At 33.8% G+C, this 23,922-nt stretch overlaps 1 protein-coding gene across 2 annotated transcripts in view; it reads left to right on the top strand.

The window, feature by feature from the left end:
- Positions 1-22,046, top strand: part of LOC118734075 (casein kinase II subunit beta) — a 59,671-nt gene extending 37,625 nt beyond the window's left edge. For both annotated transcript variants that reach the window (XM_036463776.1, XM_036463773.1), the window contains exon 7: positions 21,951-22,046. In XM_036463776.1, the coding sequence (XP_036319669.1) occupies positions 21,951-22,031 (81 nt within the window). In that variant the 3' untranslated portion in view covers positions 22,032-22,046. The remainder of the gene's footprint in view (positions 1-21,950) is intronic.
- The last annotated feature ends 1,876 nt before the right edge of the window (positions 22,047-23,922 follow it).

Here is a 23,922-nt window from a genome sequence, read left to right as displayed (position 1 = left end):
AGAAATGTAAACAAAGCGCAAAGGGTTGCCGGTAGTTGGACGTGTGGCTGCTCAAAAATCCCTCAATACATATTGTTAATGGCAGCACTTGTAAATACTGCTGAATATCGATTGTCAATCGGCACAGCCATTATTTTATTATCACATCGTTTTTTATACCCGAAGCGAAAGCAACTAATTTTGTGCGCAAGCAAAGATTTTTAAAACCTTAAAGATTTCCTAAAGAAGAAATAACCTCAAATTTGAATTATATGAAATAAACAAACTAAACGCAAATAAATGCGAATTAATGAGCTAAACCAACACAAAATAAGGAGCGTTTTATTCCAATGTGCGCAAGTGAATATTTAGCAGGATCGCCGCCAGCGAGCAACCAACTCAGCCGGTTCCCCGCCAAGAAGCCCCACCGCATAGTCGTAGACCACCATCTCCTGGGAAACAGCGAAACAGTCGTCGCCAGAATTTTTTAAATAATTTTTGGAATTAGTCATATCTTGGGAATTACAAAGTCCTTTAAAATAACAGGGAGACATCAGACATCAGAGAGAAAAAATAAAAACGCCACTTTGAATAAAAAAGTAGGTTTCAAACCCATTTATTTATTATTTAATTTATGGTAATACTACGTTCAAATTGACGGGCTAAACATGTTAAATGGGCTTGAACCAGTTAAATGAACAAAACATGTTCATAAACAAGTTAAATCGCATGCAGTTGTTGTTGGAATATTGAACCAGTTAAATCATTTAACTCGTTTGAAAACCAGTTCAGCGCAGAGTTGTATCAAAAAGCTTTCTGCTCCGACCAATCATAAAGACCCAAAAGCTTTCATTTGACACGCCAACGTTCAAAAAAATTTATATTCTGAAAAATATTAAAAATTAAAAATTATCAAAAAATATCAAAATTGTATGCATGTCTGCCCGCCCAAAAAGAGGCCAAGGCGGTAATTAGTTATTTTCCATGAGGTCTCATAGTACGCAGAGATAAATAGTGCATACAAACTAAACATTTTGAAGTCTCTAAGTAATCCGTATGCGTTAATATCATGAAGCAGACATTCGCACAAAACAAATTGAAACACAAAAACTTGATTTTGAATATTTTTTTCGAATTTTTATTGGTAATCAAACAACCGTCAAAGTTAACTCCAAATGTTCAATGTGGACGATTGTGTTTTCCAAAAAGCTCTTTTTCATTTAACAAGTTAAATGGGGGCAATTTGAACGTAATATAAGAGAGCTTCTCAAACAATATAGAAGCAATTTTTTCAATTTAAGTTGTTGAAAAGTAATTAATATCTAAATCTCGGCACTAATTCCGGGATCTCGGGATTTTGATAACGACATCCCGAAAATCCCCGGATCGGAAAAAGCTGAAAAATTAACATCCCTAGTACCTATGAACATATATAAGAAGCACTTGTTTCCGTTTCAATCTTCTCCGTGTGTATCATTGCCGTGTGCATCATTTCAGGTGAATTAACCAATTTACTTCCAACAAACCAATCGCCGCTAAGGAAAAATCTCTTCAAAAATTTAATAAATGTTCTTACTCTTTCAGTTACCCTAGTTCTTATGCATTTCTTATTGTTTTTTCTCTCTCTTTTTTCACTCTTCATCATCACATATGTATATCTTTATTACAAAGTGTAATTTTAAATACGATGTAAACCAAATGAGAAAACAATTCAAATTGAACAGGTTGCAAAAACAACTATACACAAATAAGGAAATTTTCAAGCGGCAATTTTGGCCGTAATTTTCAACCAATTTTGAAACCATACAAACTCTCCTCATCTCCAGAAAAATGCCTTTCCAATGGTGTTCTTGGTTTTGAAATCAGTTCGGTAGAATCGCCAAACGAACGGAGCCAAATTTATGTTAGCGTATTAATATGTACTAGTGTTCGCCCAGCGGTTGAAATTCAACCGATAAAATTAAGGATAGTTTATGTAAGTTGAATTAGCTAAAATAACATTAGTTGGAATGGGTTAAGTGGAGGGGAGTTTAGCTTAGTACTTGGCATAACATAACATAACCATAACATAAGAATAAATAACATAACATATGAAGCATAACACACCACAATATAACATCGCACACTCTTCAGTTGTATTTCCTTTTTATCCCTTTTTTCACCTCTATCTAAATCTTATTTATTTTGGTTCATTTTATGCCAAATGATGTTGCCTTTGATGCCACATCAAGTGATATCATGTCATGTGGTGAAATTGGGTGTGGTGAGCTGCGGTGTGGTGGAATTGGGTGTAGGAGTTACGGTGTGGTGAATTTAGGTGTGGTGGATTCAGGTGTGGTGAGTTAAGTTATGGTGAGAAAGTTGAGGTGTGGTGAATTAAGGTGTGGTGAATTTTAGTGTGGTGAGTTGAGGTGAGTTAAGGTGTGGTGAGAAAGTTGAGGTGTGGTGAATTAAGGGTGGTGGATTTAGGTGTGGTGGATTTAGGTGCGGGGGTTAAGGTGTGGCGAGTTGAGGTGTGGTGAATTTAGGTGTGGGGAGTTAAAGTGGGGTGAATTAATGTGTGGTGAGCTCAGGTGGAGTAAGTTTTTAAGTTAAGATGAGTTAAAGTTAAGGGGTTATGTCTTTATCCTTATCTTCCTCTTCATCTTCATCTTCATCTTCATCTTCATCTTCATCTTCATCTTCATCTTCATCTTAATCTTCATCTTTATCTTCATCTTCATCTTCATCTTCATCTTTATCTTTTCCTTTATCCTGATCTAAATATGTCCATTCTTTTCTTCATTTACATATTCACCCCCACCATTGTTATTAGGTTAGGTATTTAAATTTTCCTTCCTCTTTGTCTTTATATCTAGGTTTCTTTACTTTTATTTTAATTTCTGTATTTATCACTTTCTTCTTCTCCATACTCAACTTTACCTTCTTCCTTGTTTGAGTCTAATCTATTCATGTACATACATACATACATTTTATTCCTGAACTGCTGCTTAGCACGTTTCTTTAATTCGCTATCAATATTAAAGCATACATTTAGGGGGCATTTCCGCCCCAACCATGTACATGTATGGCATTGGTATTGGTGTGACTTTTGAATTGATTTTTTCGCTCTATTTTAAACTGATTTGAAACTTTAAAAATTGGCTGCACATCAGCATCAAAATACCTTTCTAATGATATATAACTGTTTATACCTTAGAAGTATAGTTTAGCCGTAAAAGGGGTGTAAAGGAAACATGATTGCCTATTTATATATATGATGATGATGATATGGAATATAGATATAGATTTGCTTTACTTCATTTCACGTTGAGCAATAAGACCAACTTTTAAACTTTACAATTGAGTAATAAAGCAAAATTGTGCACATATGTAAATTGGTAGTACGGATGTTAATTTTTTCGATTTTTACGATCCCGGGCTTTTCGGGATGTCGTTGGTTCAATCCCGGGATCCCGGGATTTAGATATTTATTATTTTTCAACAACTTAACATGAAAAAATTGCATCAATATGGTTTGAGAAGCTCTCCTACCATATAATAAATAATAAGTAAATGGATTTGGAAGGTACTTTTTTATTTAAAGTGAAAATTATTTCATAAGTAACAGAACGAAAGACAGTAATTAAATTTATATGCATTTAATAATACTTTAGCCTGTACATAACTAATAAAGTAATTTAAGGTATGTCGAAAAAAGCTCGATGCAAAAAAAAATTAAGTCAAAAAATTTATTTTCTGGTTGAAAGAAGTTCATTATACTAGTGACAGAAATAAAAGAAGCGCCTTAATTCAACCAGTTTTGTCTATATTTCTTTTGTTTATTCAAAATTTACATTTTTTTATAAAAGTCTACCTCGTAGTACATATAATTAATTGCATATAAATGGGCATTTCTCTGACGTCATACTTTTTTTAAAAAGACTATAATTTTAAAGATATGATTAATTCCAAAATTTATTTAAAAAATTCCGTGCAATGTAAAGCAAAAATATGGGTACCAGATGAAATAGTTTTTTTTTGAGTTCACAAGGACAAATAGGAATTGAAAATGCACCTTGAATCTATTTAATTTTTTTAAGCTAATAAAGTTAGTCCTTAACATATAATTTTTTCAAAAATAAGAATTGCAAAATTTCAAGGATATTCAAGGATAAAATTATAAAAGGGTATTTTCAATACCTACCCGTAAATTAAAATTAAATTAAAAATTAAGAACGTAATTTTACTATATTTGGCCCTTGGCTTGGCAAATATATTGATTTTTTTTTGTTTGCAAAGTTGCCTGTCGCAAGGTGTTTTATGAATATTGAGCTACACATTTATAAAAAAAAATTTAATATTAAATAAACTAGGTATGTGCCGGGTATCCGGTAGATATCCGGAATCCGGCCTATCCGGCCGTTTTTTGGTTATCATGTTATCCGGCCGGATACTGGCTAATATCCGGCCGGATTCCGGATATCGATTATAGAAGATTCAATTTAGAAATTTATCCCAGATTTTGTATTTTTGTAATCCAATTTAATAGTAATCAAAGTTAACAATTTGTATATTTTTCATTATGAAAAGAAGTATTTCCGCATTATCGGGCAACAACCTATTTCTATTTTCAACATAAATGTTACCCGATGCACTAAATACTCTTTCCGAGTTCACTGAGGAAGGTGGCGCGCAGAGATACTTCATTGCCAGTGTAAACAAATTTGGAAATTCTTTGCGGCTATACTTCCACCAAGTTAAGGGATCTTCTTGTCTGGATATAAGAGGTAGCTGCAAATATTTCTCTATTTCTAGTTCATAAATCGCTGCCTTTTTTCTTGTAAGTTCGCTGCCTTGTCTACCAATCGTTTGGCTATCCATATCACTAGAAACACTAGAATCAGCATCAGAGCCGTTGGCGATTTCCTCAAAGCATTGCCAAATATCCTCGTGAGCTCGATCTTCGATGGAAGCTTTCACTATAGTTCGGCATTTTTCATATGATTCAACTGGTTCCTCCATGCTAACTGATTTATAATTTCGAATTAGTTCATCAACAACCCAGTTTTTAGCTTTATTGGCGTCAGAAAAAAAAGAGTTTTAAAACGGTGCGAATCTGTTCCGAAAAAATTACAACAATGCCGCAACTATTTATTGGAACATTCACAGCTCTTCATTTCGTCGTGCCGAAATTGCAGACCTACGCGTTCGGAAACGAAAAAGGTTAATAGCCGGGTCCTGTATAATTTAAACAAAAATTAACGTAAGAAAACAAAACATCTTGATTGTTCAAAAGAAAAGAATTTGATGAAGATTGTTTTTTGTTTGTTTATAAGATGCCATTTTTCACTGCGATAGCATCGCACGGATGTGTGCGTAATTGTGTTTTCGAAATGGTAAATTCTGTAGCATCAGAAACGGTGCGGAGGTCGAGGTGAACTCGAGCCGGCAAAAAAACAAAAAAAAAAACAACAACAAAAAATTTATTAAGGGCAGCAGTCTACCGGATATCCGAATCCGGCTGTTATTTTTTACAGGATATCCGGAATCCGGTTATCCGGCAAAATCTATATCCGGCACATCCCTAAAATAAACAAAAGAAATATAGCCAAAACTGGTCAACATAAAGCGTTTCTATTATTGCCACCAGTGTAAATTACATATCCCGAAAAACCCGGGACTTAAAAAAGACCGGGATCACGGGATTAACATCCTAGTACGTAGTCACCCCGTTACATTTGACAAAAGTTAGTGTATGAACAAGTTAAAGGGGCGAATTTGTAAGTAGACGAATTTTGAAAGTGCCCAGCGTCGCGGCGGTCCGCATTCGCCCGCCGCCCGCGCCATTTCCCCTCCTTTCGCAATTATGCACTGGTGGCATTATAACCGTTTAGAAAAAAAAAAATAATAAAATGACACTAGTTCACTGCTGAAACTGCTTTTAAATGTTCAAGTAATTGGAATTATCAGCGAAGCAAGTGATGATAAGCAGAAATTTCAACTGAAGATAAAACTCAAAACTCAAAAATATTCTGTGTGTTATATGCTGCGAACAGGAACGGCAACTTTTGTTTCTTCCATGAAACCATTTTACGGTTTGCCAGCAATTTTTTCAACATACATAGTAAAGAGCATACAAAAGCGCTATGTCCAATTTGCCGAGCAGTTATTAAAGACAATTTCCCTGTTTAATAGTATTTTTGGAATAAACAAAGTTTTTTTCATTCTGTCAGTAAAGGTGGATTCATTTTTGTAGTCCTAAACTTTTCCTTCTCTGAGAGAGAAACGCAACAACAACCACGTAGAAGAAAAGTTCTGAACTAAAGCGACGAATCCGCCTTAAACTTTTCCACATGGCGTATGGCTAACATTATTTCTTGCTCCTATTTCATGAAAAAATTATTGCACATTTTCATTTGACCATTTAAAACTCGGTTATTTATCCTTAGATTACACTGTGCGACACTAAAAAATACCGGGTTTTCGTACTTTTGCGCACTTTTTAAGCCTGTAACTTAGTTTATTATGAACCGAGTTTCGGTTAATTGCCGGGTTTAAAAAGAAGAAAGTTGTGCTTTTCGAACGATATATATGCGAATAAAAAAACCTTAAGAGATCTGTGTGTATTTACCCACCAAACACATTTTTTTTTACTTTTTCCAACTTTTTTCAACTTTGGTGAGCTTTTTACGCACTACTTTATAAGAAACCCATACTAGTCCTAAATTGATTGTAAAACTAAATTTAACAACAAGTAAAACGAGTGTTTATTCATGGTGGAATAATAACAAGGTTTTGTCAGTAGCGACGTGTTTGTTGTGATTTTGACAAGATCGGCATGCTGATTTTTAGTGCTGCCGATCTTAGTTTTTATACTTTTATTCGTTGGGAAATAGTATCTAAAATACTCCATTTTAGAAATTCGTTTTATCGCGATTTTTAAAGAACTTGGTGTTTTCGAAACAATATTAATATTGCTGGATTTGTATACTTTTTGTCCTCAAAAAGTAGAAAAATAAAAGATATCGTGGTTATCAATGGAAAAAAACGTACACAAAAATCGTATGCAAAGGCTATTTTTTATATTAAATAACTTTTGCTGCATTGTCATAATATTGAGCCAAATGAACTACTGATACACTAGAATAGAGTGGCTGCATGGTTAAATTAGGAATTCGCTTATATTTATTATCGATATTTATGGTGCATTTACATGGTATGAAGCCATATGAACTGTTGATAAGCTAAAATAGAGGGACTACATGTTCTTCTGAGGAATTCAATGATATCGAGTGGGATGCATATAATAGATTTTTTCATATGAAAAATTATAGGGAGATTCTGTAAACATACTGTTGTGATACTGTTAAGCATATGAAATTATAGCAAGTTGGATTTTCATACATCTTCCCATAAAAAGTTTAACAGATGCAGAGATACCAAGGAGGTTTTTTCCCATTTTGATGCCTTTTTTAATATAAAACCCACCGAAAAGGAGGAAAGCGGCAACTCCGCCATTCACATACATGTCAAATGTAGGAATTTTAAAAATTAAAAACAATAAACAAACAATTTCAAAACAACAAAAAATCTTTGTACTAGATCTTTTTCAATAGAAACAATTCACGTATGGTGGACAATAAAAATACAAAGCACTATGATAACAAGACATTACACAACATTTTAATGAGCTTTATATCACATTTAAGTAAAAATAAGCCTATATTTTCCAAGCTTGCAAAGAAATGAAAATGTGTATTTTTTTGTTTACAAAAAGACTTGCCAAATATACATATAAGTCAAAATTATAGAAGGCATGTATACTTCTCCCTCTCATTTTTTCATACAGTTGATGCTTCTTTCTGGCTTTTACAAAATGCAGGGATACCACACTTATTTCGGTACAATATGATCGTAATGTATTTTCAATTCGAAATTAAAGAAAAAACATCCCACGAAAATGTTTGCCATTGTAGAACAATAAGTGTATATTTGCAAACTAATGCAATGAATGGAGTGTCATATCTTAAAAGGTTGGGAGAATTAACGAAACAAACATTTTGTGGTCTTATGTTTCCTTCAAACCGCATTGCTATTTTTTCTAACTCTTCCTTTTGTTTAGCGCTGTAACCGCTTAAGTTATATTATTTAATTTATACATGTGAGTTATTTTCAATGAGCATTTTTTCATTTACTCCTGAATTTTGGGTACATTTTCTTATAGTACCTCGCATTATTTTTTATATTACATATCGATGGCTGAGTGGAAGATCGACCTATTAGCAGCCAGTTCGAAAACGCCCTATCTCAGAAAAATTTTCAACAACGATCTATCTCAGAAAACTTTTCAAGAATGCCCTACTTCAGAATTTTATTGAAAACACCCGATCTTAGCTGCCGATTCAAAAACGCCCTATCTCAGCTTATTTTCAATGTATTTTCGTTTGAGATAGGGCGTTTTTGAACCGGATTATGAAATAGGGCGTTATTCAACCAAATTCTGAGATAGAGTGTTTTTCAATAAAATTCTGAAGTAGGGCGTTTTTGAAAAGTTTTCTGAGATAGGGCGTTTTCGAACTGGCTGCCGAGATAGGTCGATCTTCCACTCAGCCATCGATATATACACACCGCTGTTCGCTGTCGCTCTTCTATTGGTAATAGTAAACCTCCGAGTGTATTCTGTCATGAAAACAGCTTCTCATCAAAATACAATTGCCGTTCGGAGTCGGCGTAAAACTGCCCTTCCCCTTTGTGTGACAAAATCAAGGTGCACGCCCCATATGGGAGGAGAAGCTAGGCCAAACACTAACATATTGTGTAAGCGCCAATCTGTATATCGTCGTTTAAAGTAAAAAATCGCGTATCGTGGTTCTGCAAAACCTCGTAACTGACATTTGTGCCAAAAAAAAGATTTTTGAGCACCGGAAGCTCCTATCATGAAGCCCTTAATCATTTATACTAAAATTTCGATACTTAGACATACGAGATAAATAGACGAGATAGAAGAGATAATTAAGTTTAAAATAGGGAACCGTTTTGAATTATGACAAATTTTACTCTCTCCTATAAAATTTAGGCAACCTCTTTCTTCTTCTTGATGCGCGGTTTTGTACTTTAAATCACAATATGTAAAAGTATTGCATACATATTTTGGTGCCTTTTCAAGTATAAAATGCATTGAGAAACGAAAGAAAACGGCATCCCTATGATTTCAACTTATGCCAAACGTTTTTAATATGAAAGACAAAAAAAGTAAACAAGCAATTTCTGAACAAAAAACTGTTTATCCACAAAGATGTTTGAATGGAAGCATGACACATTTGAAAAAATAGCAAACCGCAAGACTTTATTGGCAGTAGGTCCTTTTTAAAGCACATTAAAAATAAAATAAGCTTCTAGTTTCGAAGTTAGCACGAAATGAAATTTTTTTGTTTCTTGTTTACAAAAAAAAAATACTTGCCAAGTATATAAGTCAGAAATGTTAAATATATATCGCTTTCATTCATTTCTTTATAGAGTTGGTGCTTCTTTTATAGGAAAATTCATACGGCTTATGAACAGATTCATACCATGTAAATGCACCATTATGTGTTTTAATCTATTTAGAAAATCATTTACAGTCTTATAGGAAATTGCCTTATTTTACGGCTTTTACTTTTTTAAAGTGGCAATATATATCCAGCTGTGTGGAGCTGCCGATACAAACATATATTCAGGCTTATAAGCCTGTAATTATACATTTTTCTACATTTAATTTGAAATAGTATGCACCAACGGCTTAAAAGTAGTAACTAATTAGTACCTTTTCTAGTACTTTAAAATGCGTGACCGGAATAGACCTGCCGAAAAAGTGAGGTTAAGTTACTGACAACACCTTGTTATTATTACACCATGTGTTTATTTTCAAAAATCGGATGAAAGTTTACTGAGTTATAAAACTTTTTATGACTTTTATGGTTTTTTTTTTTTAATTTGACGTTTTTTATGATTGCAAGGTACGGCCATTCCGAGAGCCGGATCAAATAGGCAGGAAAACGTTTTAAACGTCCCATTGACCAAAGCTCAAAATGTTGTCCCACCACCACTGCATTTAATCCTAGGATATATGAAACTATATGGGTATTCTCACAGTCTTGCAAAGCCCTTGCACGGTGCACGGATAGCACGGTTTGCAAAGCTGTCCCATAGGAAAACCGGTTTTTTTTCGTGCAATCCATCCGTTAATTGTAACAAAATTGGATGCAAATAGCAACGCTTTTTGTTATCTTAAAGTGGTGTTCCCAAAACTAAGTGAAGCCAAAATAAAAGGAGGTATTAATTTTTTATTCTCTCATCTAATACTATTTCATCGGTTTTATATCTTTTTTTGAATTTTAGGGTTTTTTACAGGACCTCTAATTTGTAAAATTATGAGCGAAGTGAGCTTTTTGAACAAGCTAAGTCTGTAGAAAAACGTGCATGGAAGTGTTTTGTAGCGCTATGCAATAATTTCGTTGGAAGCCACAGAAGCGACCTAGGTTGTGAACGAATTTGTGAATGCTTACGGTGGAATGGGTTCTAACATGTCGATATAAATTCATTTCCTTCATTTGGACTTCTTCCCACATAATTTGGGCCAGTTCAGTGATGAACAAGGAGAACACTTTCACCAAGAAATAGCTACAATTAATAAACTTTCGGAGGAAAAAATAAAATCACAATAATAATAAGGCCAACACCGTGCCGAGTTTGGGGGAAATTGGTGGAGCGGTTACCGAGATATACAGATGTAATCATAAGTGGGCGTAGCTACACCCATTTCTCAAAAATTTATAATATTATTATTTTTCGTCTCAAAATCCTTGTAAATATCACTTTTGAGTGAATAAGCTTCACTAGTTACCAAAATATCGCAGTTTTCGTATTTCTGAAAATTACCGTTATATGGGAGGTAGCCGTGATTATTGTCCGATTTTTCCCATTTTCAATACCATCCGTCCTACGCTGGAAAAAGTACGCATACCAAGTTTCGTTAAGATATCTCAATTTTTACTCGAGTTATCGTGTGCACATTTGTATACATTTGTCTATATCTATCTCGATTCGTTTTGGCTGTTACAAACAATCGTTATTTGAACAAAGTTATAATACCCTTGCGCACAAGTGCGCTTGGGTATAAAAATGATTTCAGAATATTCTACAACGATAAACTGATGATGCTTAATTAAGAAAAAACGGTCAAGAAAACATTTTTGAGTAGTATAGTCAAAAATAATATTTTTGCAAAAATTTTGTTTTCATAAAAAGTTTGATTACTCAGTAAACTTCCATCCGACTTTTGAAAGTAAACACTCGTTTTACTCGTTATTAAATTTAGTTTTACAATCAATTTAGGACTAGTACGGTTTTCTTATAAAATAGTTCGTAAAAACCTTACCAAAGTTGAAAAAAAAAAATGTGTTTGCTGGGTAAATACACACAGATCTCTTAAGGTTTCTTTAATTAATTAATTTTTTTAATTTACTCAAGTATACATCGTTCGAAAGGCCAAAGTTTCTTCTTTTGAAACCCGGCAATAAACCTGAACTCGGTTCATAATGAACTAAGTTGCAGGCTTATAAGTGCGAAAAAGTACGAAAAACCGGTTTTTAACGGTAAATCAAGATTTTGGGGGTGTTTGGCAAACTTTAATATTTCGAGTCAGGTTTTACTCGAAAAGACCTACCAGAAAATATAAAAAGCTTACCAGGTATTTCTACTTTATGCTTTTTGTAGCACTGTGTTATCATCGTTCGTAGTTTGATTGGTTGGCAAAAGAACAGGCTTTAATACAAATAAAACAAATTTCAAAGGGTTTGTTGTTTTTTTTTAATTTTTGTCTTTTTAAAGTTTAAATTTTTTCATAAGAAATTAAAATATCTTGCGAAAATAACCTGATCTGGAAAAACCATACATGTACATATCCATAATCTACGACTCAAAATTAAGTTTACGTGTTTCGGCGTTTTTTTGTGTCATTTCAAAACTTGAGATTTTCCGTACAGTGTTATTCGTTGAGCTACATAGTTCTGTTTATTTTTATTTTTTGATTTGGAAGTAGCGTTTAAAGTGGATCTTCTTTGGCCGTTTTGTTGTCAAAATCAATAGGAAACCGACCAATAAATCGATCGAATGCTTGCTTTTTAAACATTTGCATATCACTTTGGAATAGAGATGGGCGCGTGCGTGTAAATCACGCATACTCACGATCTGTTATGTTGTTGCCAAAAACCAACGATAAGTCGAAGCTACTTTAAGCTTACACTTTATTTACTAAAATTGAATAGGCTACAACCTGCATACCAAAAATATTTCTAAAAAGTAGAATTAAAGAGCTCGAAATTTTTATAGTCGAGGTTTTCATCAAGTAGTCGTGTACGTCTTTCTTCTTGAATTCTACCTGACGCAGAAAAAAACTTTCACTAGTTTCTGAGCTAGCTGGTATGTTTAAAATTTGGCAAATCTTAAGCTTTCTCCCATAATTGTAAAGCATCGTCACAACTGTGGTTTCCTGTATTTATTAAATAAATCTGTATTTCCGCATTTTGGCTAAAAATACACATACATATCGTCGTTTAAAGTACAAAATGGCGTATCGTTATTCTGCAAAACCGCGTAACTGACATTGGCTGCCAAAAATTGGATTTGCTCACAGAAGCTCTTGGCTCAATCCTTATCCATTCGTCCTGAAATATACCAGCCAGAAATGCGATTGCTTTATAAAAAAGAGAACCGTTCTGAAATATGAGTGTTTTTACGCTCTAGAAAAAAATTTCTACAACTTCACATACGCGGTTTTGCATTTTGCTGATACGCGGTTTTGCACTTTAAACGACGATATGTATGTGAAAATTACGTAATTCACGAACGCTCAAGTCAGCAAAAATTTCAGTCACGCACGATCACGGAAATTACGAGATTTTTCTCTCAAAACCGCTCACGCCCACGAGTGAAAAAGCGTGATACAACGTCTCACGTAGAAGATGACGAGGTTTGCCCATCTCTACTTTATTTATTTATTTACTCTCTACTTTCAAACTCATTTAACAGATATGCTAATGTTCTGCGGCAACAAATTAACATATATGTATGTATGACATTTGCACACTTTTGGAGGAATGGGTTATTAAAGTAAAAAATCCTTTTTCACCTAAAAGTGACATTCTGGAAATATTTCACATTTTTATTTTTATTTTTCTAAGAGTTATCTCACGAGAATATAAAAACAAGGAAATCATTGAAACTCATTAAGCATTAAACAGACAGTAATTATTTTATTTATAGCGTTGTTTGCATAAAATAATGGGTGGCATTCGAGAAATATTTAGCCCTACTTACCATTGTGCAATGACGAATTCAGTCAAAACACACAAAATAAATGCCTTTGTCAAGTTATTTCTTAGGTCATTCGATCAATAACTTCTTGCGTACAACAAGCAAAACAACTAATGTTAACATCGCGGCAAAATTAAAAAAAGTGTCATTCTGGGAAAGTCCCGCTTATACTGATAAAATTTTTCAGGCAAAAATAGAACAAAGCAATAAAAGTTATGGTAGTCATTCACATACAGTTAAGCTACTTTCAATCTTTCTTTGTCTAAAATTGTTTTAACCGACTTTACAAAAAGGAGAAGGTTATCAGTTTGTCGGAATATTTTTTTTTTATTTTTTTTATGTATGTTACTGCATAACTTTGGACCACGTTAACCGATTTCCATAATATAACCTGAGTGGGGACAAATGTTTTTATGTGGAGTAGGTATCATATATCAAGGAAATACCGTTCGGAAAAGAAAACAAAACGGCTTACAATAATAAAAAAAAACGTTTTTGTTGATGGTTTGTATAATGCTGTTTTGTTTTTTGTTTTTTTCGTTTTTAACACCATAAAATAATTTAAAAAGGGGCACCAAAAAATAGCACTTTGTTTGGAAATTACCATTTACAAAATCCGTTTTTCATATTACTATTGCTCAAACACGGAAAAAGTATCAGCCATTAGTTGTATTTACTTTGTGTTTTTATGCAATAGTGAATTGCCTGTTGATGTATTTTCAGTCCTTATATACTTAGGTACATATTTATTTATTCAAGCTTGGTTTGCAGACAAATCGGTCGGCGTGGCAGCAACAATAACAACGTGAATCAGCTGTTTCTCAAGCTCTGAGCACGAAATTCGGTTTTTTACAATTTTTGAGGGGAAATTTCCCTCCCCAATCCGAGTTGGTCGAGAAATCCGAGTTTGGTTAAGAATTTCAATTACACTCTTGGTATTGTGATTCTACTTCCGGAACAATTTCGTGCTAATTGAAATTTTTTTCTGATATGAAATTGGCCATTTCGCCGAACTCATATCTGAAAAAAAATATGCACAGCATTTTAAAATACATCTCTTGTCCTTTCACAAGCCGCACAGTCTGCTTTTTGAACACTGCACGCGAATTAATCGTAGCGCTTTCGACAGAAGCAGCATTTTGATACGAAAAAAAATGGTTTTGAAAGCTAAAGTAAATCCCTTTCCATTGTGGCCACTGAGCCACAATTACCCCTTGACCTTAAAAAAATTGGTCAAAAGTAGTGTTCTTCGAAAAAAACATGCAAAGTACACGGGATTTATTCCAAAACAAAAAATGTATGTATTTTTTATTATACTAGTATTATAGATTTTGAGACGAGCAACACGATTCCACTGTTCAAAATTCGAAGAAAAATTTCAACACCTTAATTTAAAAAATGCATTATTTATTGCATTTTTTTCTATTTGCATGCAGCTGTGCATCCTGCACTCAATTTTATATCCCTCGAACAATAAGTGCAGTTCAAGACCTTTAATTCGAGCCAAGGCTCTAGGCCCTCTGAGAGACAAGTTATAACAATTTCAAACCAAACTTCGAAACTGCTGTACTAGCTTTCACTCCGAAATTAAAAAAAAAAAAATTGCGTAAAATGTCGAATGAAATTTCGAAGTTTAACTTTAGAATCGTAATAATTTAGCTCTCAGCCTAGAGACTTCTACCGTGGCTTAAATTAAAGGTCTTGAATAGCACTAAAACTGATTTGTTTTTCGAGGGATAAAAATTGTGTGAAGGATGCGCAGCTGCATGCAAATAATAAAAAATGCAATATATAATGCATTTTTCAAATTGAGGGGTTGGAAAAAAATGTTTTTTTTTTTACATACATCTGTTGGATTTTGCAGGTTCTTTTTTTCAAAGAACACTATTTTGACCAATTTGTTTAAGGTCAAGGAGTGATTGTGGCTCAATGGCAATATTTTTCCTTGAAAGGTAATCAAATAAGCTTTCAAAGCCATTTTGCTTCATATCAAAATATTGCTTCTGTCGAAAGCGCTTCGATTAATTGTCATGAAGTGTTAAAAAACACACTGTGTGCCGTCGAGTTAGCTCGAATATCTTATTTTTCAGTCGAGAAATGTAATTTTGAAATTTTAAAATTACTACGGTGTATTTGTCTCAAAAACATATGACTCAAAACATATGATTTGTAAAAATATATGGGCAATTCACAAGGTGTCGTATTTGTCGTGTTTGTCGTGAAGTCATGATATTTCATGACAGTTGTAAAAATGTTGTTATTGTTTTGTGAAGAAAAATAACACATGACGATGCAACTCTGCAACCTATGTTTATTCGGTGTTATGTGAGGTTAAGTGCTGAGATATAATAAATAATCGTAACAGGTGTTCACAACCGTCGTCTTTTAACACAACTTTTGTTAGGAAAATATAACTTCACAACACCTTGTGAATTGCCCAATAATTCATTTATAAACTTATATAATATAATAAAATAAAATGTCTATCAAACTTGGGTGTACAAAATTTTTGATTCTTATTTCTCCCCCCCCAAAATCAAGCTCACGATCCGGCGTACAATAGAAACTGTCAAAATATGCCAGAATGGGAATGAAAAGAACCCAAGTTCAGTCCAAATAGTGTACAACCTAATAAAATTAAAAAATATTACGAAATAAAATATGAGTTACAACGCAAAACCACATTCCTGAACAATCAGTTGTATGGGAGCTAAATGTTATAGTCAACCGATTCCGATGATTTTGAGAAAAAGTTAAGGTAATATCAAAAGACAGTCACGTGCAAATTTTTGTAAAATAACTTTAAAACTGAGGTAATTATTAACAAAAAAGATAAAATTTAAGCAAATTTTTAAGTACCGTTATCTGGAGCCAATCTGACGCCATTGAATTCAAAAGGCCCCAGTTAAGTAAGATCAGCTATAAAAACCATTTCTCAGAAAAAAAGTTCAAAACCTGAATACAGTGTCATAAACTACGAAAATTTCACTTTCAGATTTTCTGAAAACGGCATCGTAATCTAGAGGGTAAAATTAAGTGTATGTGGGTGGCCATTTAGCTGTTATATTTTTGCCTCCTTACTGTGTAATCATTTATTACACAATAAAAAATACTAGAAAATTGTGCTATCGAAAACAAAAACAATTTTCCAAAATCTGTTTTCGCTGTTCAATAAATAACTATAAGTGACCATCCGATCAAGGTGCAGGGATGGTATATTTAGGGATTGTAGTCGAAAGTTCAAGCCTTAATTTAAGCATAATTGGAAGGTTGTATCTCGCTTTATTTAATTGCGGTAGGTAGTCAAACTTCGCCAAAATTAGTTTTTGCTCTTCATTAAATGACTAAGTTACCATCATGTCAAGGTGCAGAGATAGTTGTCGAGAGTTCTAGCTTTAAGTCTTAGTGGCAGGTTCTATAACCTTCTGTTTCTTTTTTAGAGCTTCTCAAATATTGCAAAAAATGCGATTTTTTGACACTTTGACCTCATTTTCATCAAAATCTGGAGCTGGTGTATTCTTAATCAGCACCAGTCTATCAACACCAGTCTTTAACATTTGCCGCACCAAATTTTTTTCCATTTTTGTTAGCCTGTGTTATTTTTAGAAACGATTTAGAATCATTAAAAAAATAAACTTTTTTTCTGATGGCGCCGGTTCAAAATACAAAAACACTCAACATTTTTCAACTTTATGTCAATGGAAAGAAAAAATCCAGTAAAACTTGCAAGTTCAGCTGTCATTTTTGCTCTACCAATACGCCATACAGTAAAAACCAGTAAAATTAGTACCGGATTTTCTGGATAGTGCGTACGCGAACAGGGCTAATATTTAATACCCTCGTTCGATCATTAGGAGGGACACATAAGATTAAAATGCTGGTAAAAACCACTTTACATTAACCCCTTTGAATTCTTTTACAGTGAGTGTGGTTAAGGAGAATCAGCTACATGATGATTATATTTTTACTTTTTAGAGTAACTTTAAATATTCATAACTTCTGGACCTTTTGAGACCCCATCTCGGAAATAATCTTTTCAAAGGCAATTGGTTTCTCTTTTCGCTGAATATAGTTTCGTGAAAACAATTTGGGAATATAAAAGATATTTTTTGAAAAAAAAAACAAAGTCTTTTAACAATTTTTTTATGCAACTTTTTAAATCTGTTAAAACAGATATGTAGTCCAATTCATTACCTTTCCAAAGGTATCCAATTTTTGTATTTTTGTAAATTGAATAACTATTAGCAAACTTGACAAATTTGTCAAACCATGTACGCATTCTTTCAACAATATGAATCAATTGTCCATTAAATAACCCGAAACCAACTGGGCTTTTTAGGTTATATGATTAGGCATGGTGAGATATATGTCTCTGTAAAAGAAATATTTTAATAAATCCTTGGGCTTCAAAGTTATAGGCATTCGAATGTGCACTGGCTACCTTACACTATTTGGAAGTTCAATGATGGCTTGTGTCAGAAAGTTTGAAATTTCTGCGAAATGGGTGAACGAATATTGCTAGTTTTACAGTATGTCATATATAGGGCAACCCAAAATATGCTCCTAAAAACTTATTTTAAGCGCTTAAAATAAGCCAATAAATTCTTAATATTTAGTCCTCAAAATGCTTTTAAAATCGTTATAAGCCATAAGATATGCTTTTATATTTCGTTTATCTACGTATGTGTATGCCCAAAAATGCCTTTAACTTTATTTGCAGTACCTAAAATTTTCTAAATTTCATAAAATTTTATATATGTACATAAATATTTGTTTTAATATTGTTATTGAGCTTTGTACCACGATTATTTTATTAGGAAAAATGGAAAAAGCAACAAAGTCTAAGCGGTGGAAGTTATAGCAGCTATTTCGGAGATCACCACATGTCCTAATCAGACTTTTTTTTCTAGACTTCAGCAGGCATCGAACCCACGTCATCGATGTGCAAAGTCAGAAGCGTTAACTACTGAGCTATGGACACCCCGTAAACTCGTGTTGCTAATTCATTTTCCTTATTCAACCTACTGCTATCAAGTGCAGCTGATTTGCCGCTATTTAAACTTGACAGCGTGGTTGTTTTTGTCAATTCTATACATGCATTTTGCTTTATTGTATAGTTTCAGGCAGGCTCTTCCTAAATATTTATGTTTAATAATTCATATTTATTCAATTTGATTTTTAAAACATACATATGTATGGAAGTACATGGAATCTAATTCACAAATTGTTTCACATAGGAATTCATACTGTGTATGTTTGTAGATACATACATACTTATGTACCCTGCAGCGGAAAGTACCCTGCAGTAAATCGCGCTAGTTCAAGACTAGCGCAGAACTAGCTGTTTAAGAGGCGGTACTGGGTCTCGATCTATCCCAACGCAATGCTTTCAACTGTCTCTTTTTACATGGCGATGTCCTACGAAGTGGAAATCGCCCCCCTCTGCAGAACTTTTGAACTAGTTCTGCACTGGTTCCATTTTGGACACATCTGCGACAATAAGTTTTTTATTTAAAAAAATTCTGATTATTAAATTTTTTTTATATTTTTTCGTTTTTTCTGTTCTTTTAGAGATTGCATTCTATTCAATTTTTATTTATTTTTTTTTATTTTGTTTATATTAAATTTCATCACTTTCTCTTCAATTTTTAAGCGGCACTCATTAATTTAAATTTCTTGAATCTGAAAATCACAACTGCCTCCACCGCGATTAGAACTCGTGACCAACGATGTTAGAGTGGGAGGTTTTCCCGCTGAGCTATTTTCGTATTGTACGAGAAGTGAGAATTTGTGCATTTACTTCTCAACAGAGCGCAACTAACCCACCGAAAGTTTTAACTGTCCCTCTCTGGAGCCATTTTGCACTAGATCAGATATGGTTCTGAAATGTGTAGGGCGGAACTAGCGCTTTAAGAGACTGTCTCTAAATTTTACTGCAGGGTACTAGTACCTCGCAAATCTACCACTCTTGCTTTGTGCTGTCGCATTTAACATGGATATGTCCTAGGAGGTGAAAATAGACTCCCGCTACGTAACTTTGTCCTAGTACTTGTAGAGGAATCGGTCTCAAGTCATGTAGACTCCCGCCCTGTGAATGCCGTTCTAGGCACACAACCACCTGACGTGGACGGGACATAACTTTGTCTGCCTCGGGAGACCCGCACCACAATAGCCCAACTTCGCTGTGCCTATTGCAGCAGGCTACACTCATACCTGAGCTGAATTAATGAGGATGTGACCAACCAATTCCCGGCATGTGAAGAGTCGCCACATGACTATCGGCACCTCTTTACATGCCCCGAGAACCCCACCCTGCTGACGCCCCTGTCCTTATGGACAGACCTTGTCGAAGTCGCGCACTTCCTGGGCCTCCCCTTAGCTGAAACGGACGACAACGTTGACGGATGAACCGACCCGAGCGGGGTTTAGTAGCCGCTACAACAACAACAACAACAACAACAACAACAACAACAACTTGTTTTCATTGTCCACTCAATCAAATATTTTAGATATTTTTTTATCGATGTTTTTTTAATTAGATCATTGTCTTCCCAAACCGCGTAATTAATTGTATCTTCTTCATCGAAGTCTTCGGAAAATCCAAGAAGATCCATTGTGATGACTTGAGGCCCCGGACAATTCTTACATTCATGTAAAACGCAGTTGTTTTCGTATTTTGAGCAAACTATAGATGACAATATTTTTTCGCGAATCTGCGACACGGTAGTTTCATCACGCGCTAGGTACGGTTTCAAAGCAGCCAGCAATATATAAAAATTAGCGCAATAAATGCAGAGACAAACTTCTTGAGGTAAATTTAATGAAATCCATTTTGGACGGTACATGTAAAATTTAGAAATGCCCATTTTTGCATTAGGGTTTTCTTTTTTTGAATTTTTGATAAGTACTAGTAAGAAAACTTTCAGAAATACAAATAAAACATTGGAAATTAATCCTACAATAAAACACTCAAAACACTAGAAAACAAATGCAGTGAACACTCAAAATAACACTTTTAATGGTAAGCTTAATGATTTCTGTGTAAGATTCGAAATAGTAGATTATCTGACGAAGTTTGGTACAGTTTGAATAATACGAACGAAATCACAGCTTTTTTGAAGTAAAACGTACTTACTTACTTGGAAGTATGGAGTAACTCTTTTTTACGCACGTTCAATACTTTGTTAGAACAACAAGTGACGCTTTCGTTTCTGCTATTGACAATGTTTCTGTCTTACTAGTAGCGACTAAAGCGCCGCCGTTCATTATTTTTCTGCTTTTAGAAACTATGACCCAGCCACTTTCTCAATATTTTTATTAACGCTGTAGGTAATTCAGCGATGTGGTCAAGCGACATCAAACTTGTTCCTCTGTTTCGAAGCTTCGGTACTTTCCTCGCTAAATCTTTTGTCAACCCTGCTAAAATTTTTTAAAGTTTCCTCATCTCAATCACAGCCCAAAGTTCTTCACAGTCAGGTCCCAATTGGGGCCCAATAAATGTAAATCCCTTTAATGGTGCTTTTAAAGTTCGTCCACCGCTAGTCACATTCGGCTCTGCGTTTACAGTGTACGGAGCCTATGCGCATATATAGCGCTATGCACACATGTGTATCGGATCCGTTGATTGTAAACAATGCTAAAGGTGACGCGTCGTGACAAACAGCTGATGAAGCAAGCTTTCAAACGTGCTTCAACTATGTTTCGCGTTATCAACAAAAATTAATCGGTTTCTACGAGTTTTTAAAGCACTATTGAAGGGACTGATGGGTTAACAGAATCATAAATTGAAATTTTTTCGATAAAAACGTTTTATCGTATGCATGTTCACTTTGAGCAAATTTTGAGCACTGGTTGGGAAAATCGCGTGTTCTTTCGACCTTCTTCCTAATTGGGCCCCAATTGAGCGATTTGCTTAGGTTTTATACATACGGCCCAATACCTCGGAAACTAAAAGAGATTTCTAAAAATTTATAACGCCATTTGAAAGACCTTGATTAGTTTAGCATGACTACATTATTAATTAATAATTAACTAATATACTAGATTATAGAAATAAATTTTAGTCAATATCTCGAAAACTAAAGGAGATATTGAAGAACTGGTAACACCAGTCGAAAAGTATTATTTAAAAATATATATTACTGTTTTTATAACTAAAAACCGAAAAATTGGCGCTTACGATAATCTTTTGTCCAGGCGACCGACGATATGACCCCGTTGCTTCAACAGTTGCCTCGTTTATCGACAGCATAATATTTGTAAATCCAAACTCTCCCCATTTTGACTTCATTAAAAACTGTTGTTCACAAATCGCACTCCACCGCTTCCCATTAAAGCTTGTAAATCGTCTTCAGTATATTGTAACACAAAACACATACAAACGTAAATTGTTTCTCATATTAATTTTATTTGGAATAATGCATTTCGTAACCAATAATTTAAATGCAGTAAAAATACATTTATATTCTTCTTGTTTCATCATTTTTATTTCTCTAAGTAACATTTTAACAATGACATGATACTATATAACTACAACGTTATACATTTTCTTTTTCTTTTAATTTATTTTCCCTCCTTATATTTTCGTTCATTCTGCTTGTGTCACTGTACGTGCAATAACAAATGTTTGGCTACAGCGCACCCAACAGAAGGACGAGGAGGAACATAACACTAACACCATGGGGGATCAGGCGTATTTGAATCTAAAACAGGAATAAAAAAAAAAACAAAAACGAAATTGAAAATATTGAGGTTGACTACAATCAAGCAGATGATAAGCAGGCAGGCGGTGGGGTGATGGATAATATTATGAGTCAATAGCGTACCTTACTTCATTTCACACATTTCCATTTTGAATAAAAAAGCGGAAACCGTTTAGCTCCAACCATCGAAAACACCAAATGGAAATGCCAAAAAATGATCCATCGATGGTCACATAACATGGTTACCGTTTTTCGTTAGAAATATGTAAAAATTTTGCAAATTAAAGATTGATTGAATTGCATTATCAGAAGTACTACAAAATAATTTTAGAAATAAATATATATACGTATTACCTAAACGCATACATATACATACGAAAATAGAAACTATACTTCATGGCATGATACAATAATTTTTAGAAGGTAGTTGCACTTCAAAATTTTTGACATAAACCGTGTCTGTGACAAACACGCAATGTGGCCACTGCTACAATATAGAACTTGGGGATTATCGCTTGTTATTTTAGATATTTTTTAACAGAACATGTAAAGATTTATATGTTTCATAACTGATCACTTAATTTTTAATATAGATATACGTATTTTGTACATACATTTTTGCCACTGCTAATCACATGAATAAAAATCATAAAAATGAAAATATAACAGCAATATTTCTTGTTTATAATGGATTAGATCCATCGCACACCACGGACTTTATCGGCCGCCGATTTACATGTGCTCGCTAGTCTTTCCATTGCACCACAACTTATTGGTCAGAGCGATTAAGCTGGTGTAATGTGCGCACCTCCATACATCTTCATGTACATATTTCAAGCGAGCCCTATCATTTAAATAGGCGGCCGATAAAGTCTGTGGTGTGCGGTGGCTCTTATAGCTGTGTCCTTACATCTATTCCGTGTGTTGCAATATCCACGAAAGCAGCAGTTAATTTTTTATGAAGAAAATTATTACAAAATATTCGAAAACTTCTCTACTTATATGTTTGGCTTTTCTTTGTTTTATTTTTCCAACGTCAAAAGCTGGATTTTTTTTTTTGAAAAAGTTGGTACAACAAAAAATACGAAACACGTTTTCTGTCAGATAGCTAACATGGCGGATAAGAAGAAGAAGTGAAACTACCTTCTAAAAATTATTGTATCATGCTTCATGGTTTGCCTGTGTGAAGCAGAACATTATTTTTTAGTAATTTTAAATAAAAACTTAGCCTATTTTTTAATCGTCAGCATTAAATAAAAAAAATTTAACTAAGTATAAAAACATTTGTAAATGAGATGCTATGAAATAAAAAACTACATAGATACATTTAATATTTACATATATCGTTTATATATTCAAAAATTTACATATTAAGTTAAGCATACATACACAAATAATATTTGCATATATACATACATGTGCACATGGAAATTTAAATAAAAAAGTTACATTTTCGTATATAAGGTAAGAAAGTACTTTATCTTAAAATGTTTGTCTATTAATTTTTATATTCACATAATCTAATTGGTGTGCATCTGAAATATTAGAAAAAAAGGGAGGTCATAACTACATAATAATATTTCGTCATAACAATTAACTTTGAACCGTTGAAGTGAGCACATCGCGGGATATGGCAAGTAGAGGTATACGCAGTGTTGCCGCGAATCATTTTTAGTGGTAGCCAAATTCCTTTAAAAAAAGGGCTAAAAAAGAGCTAAAAAAAGTCGTTGTGGCTAAAAATGGTAGCTAAATTTTTTTACTAACATATACATACATTTTCAATAAGTAATGGTATAGAAAAACAATGAACTCTGGAAAGCAAATATTTTTCCAACCAACAACCGTTTTGTATTTAAGGACAAAATATACGACACCAGCTTGCTGGCTCTATCAAGTGATTTTACCA

The sequence above is a fragment of the Rhagoletis pomonella genome, unplaced genomic scaffold, assembly GCF_013731165.1.
Source record: "Rhagoletis pomonella isolate Grant_MI unplaced genomic scaffold, Rhpom_1.0 Rhpom_scaffold_00002, whole genome shotgun sequence".
Lineage (NCBI taxonomy): Eukaryota > Metazoa > Arthropoda > Insecta > Diptera > Tephritidae > Rhagoletis > Rhagoletis pomonella.
The sequence above is the reverse complement of the archived record's forward strand: the minus strand, read 5'-3'. Positions and strand labels throughout refer to the sequence as shown.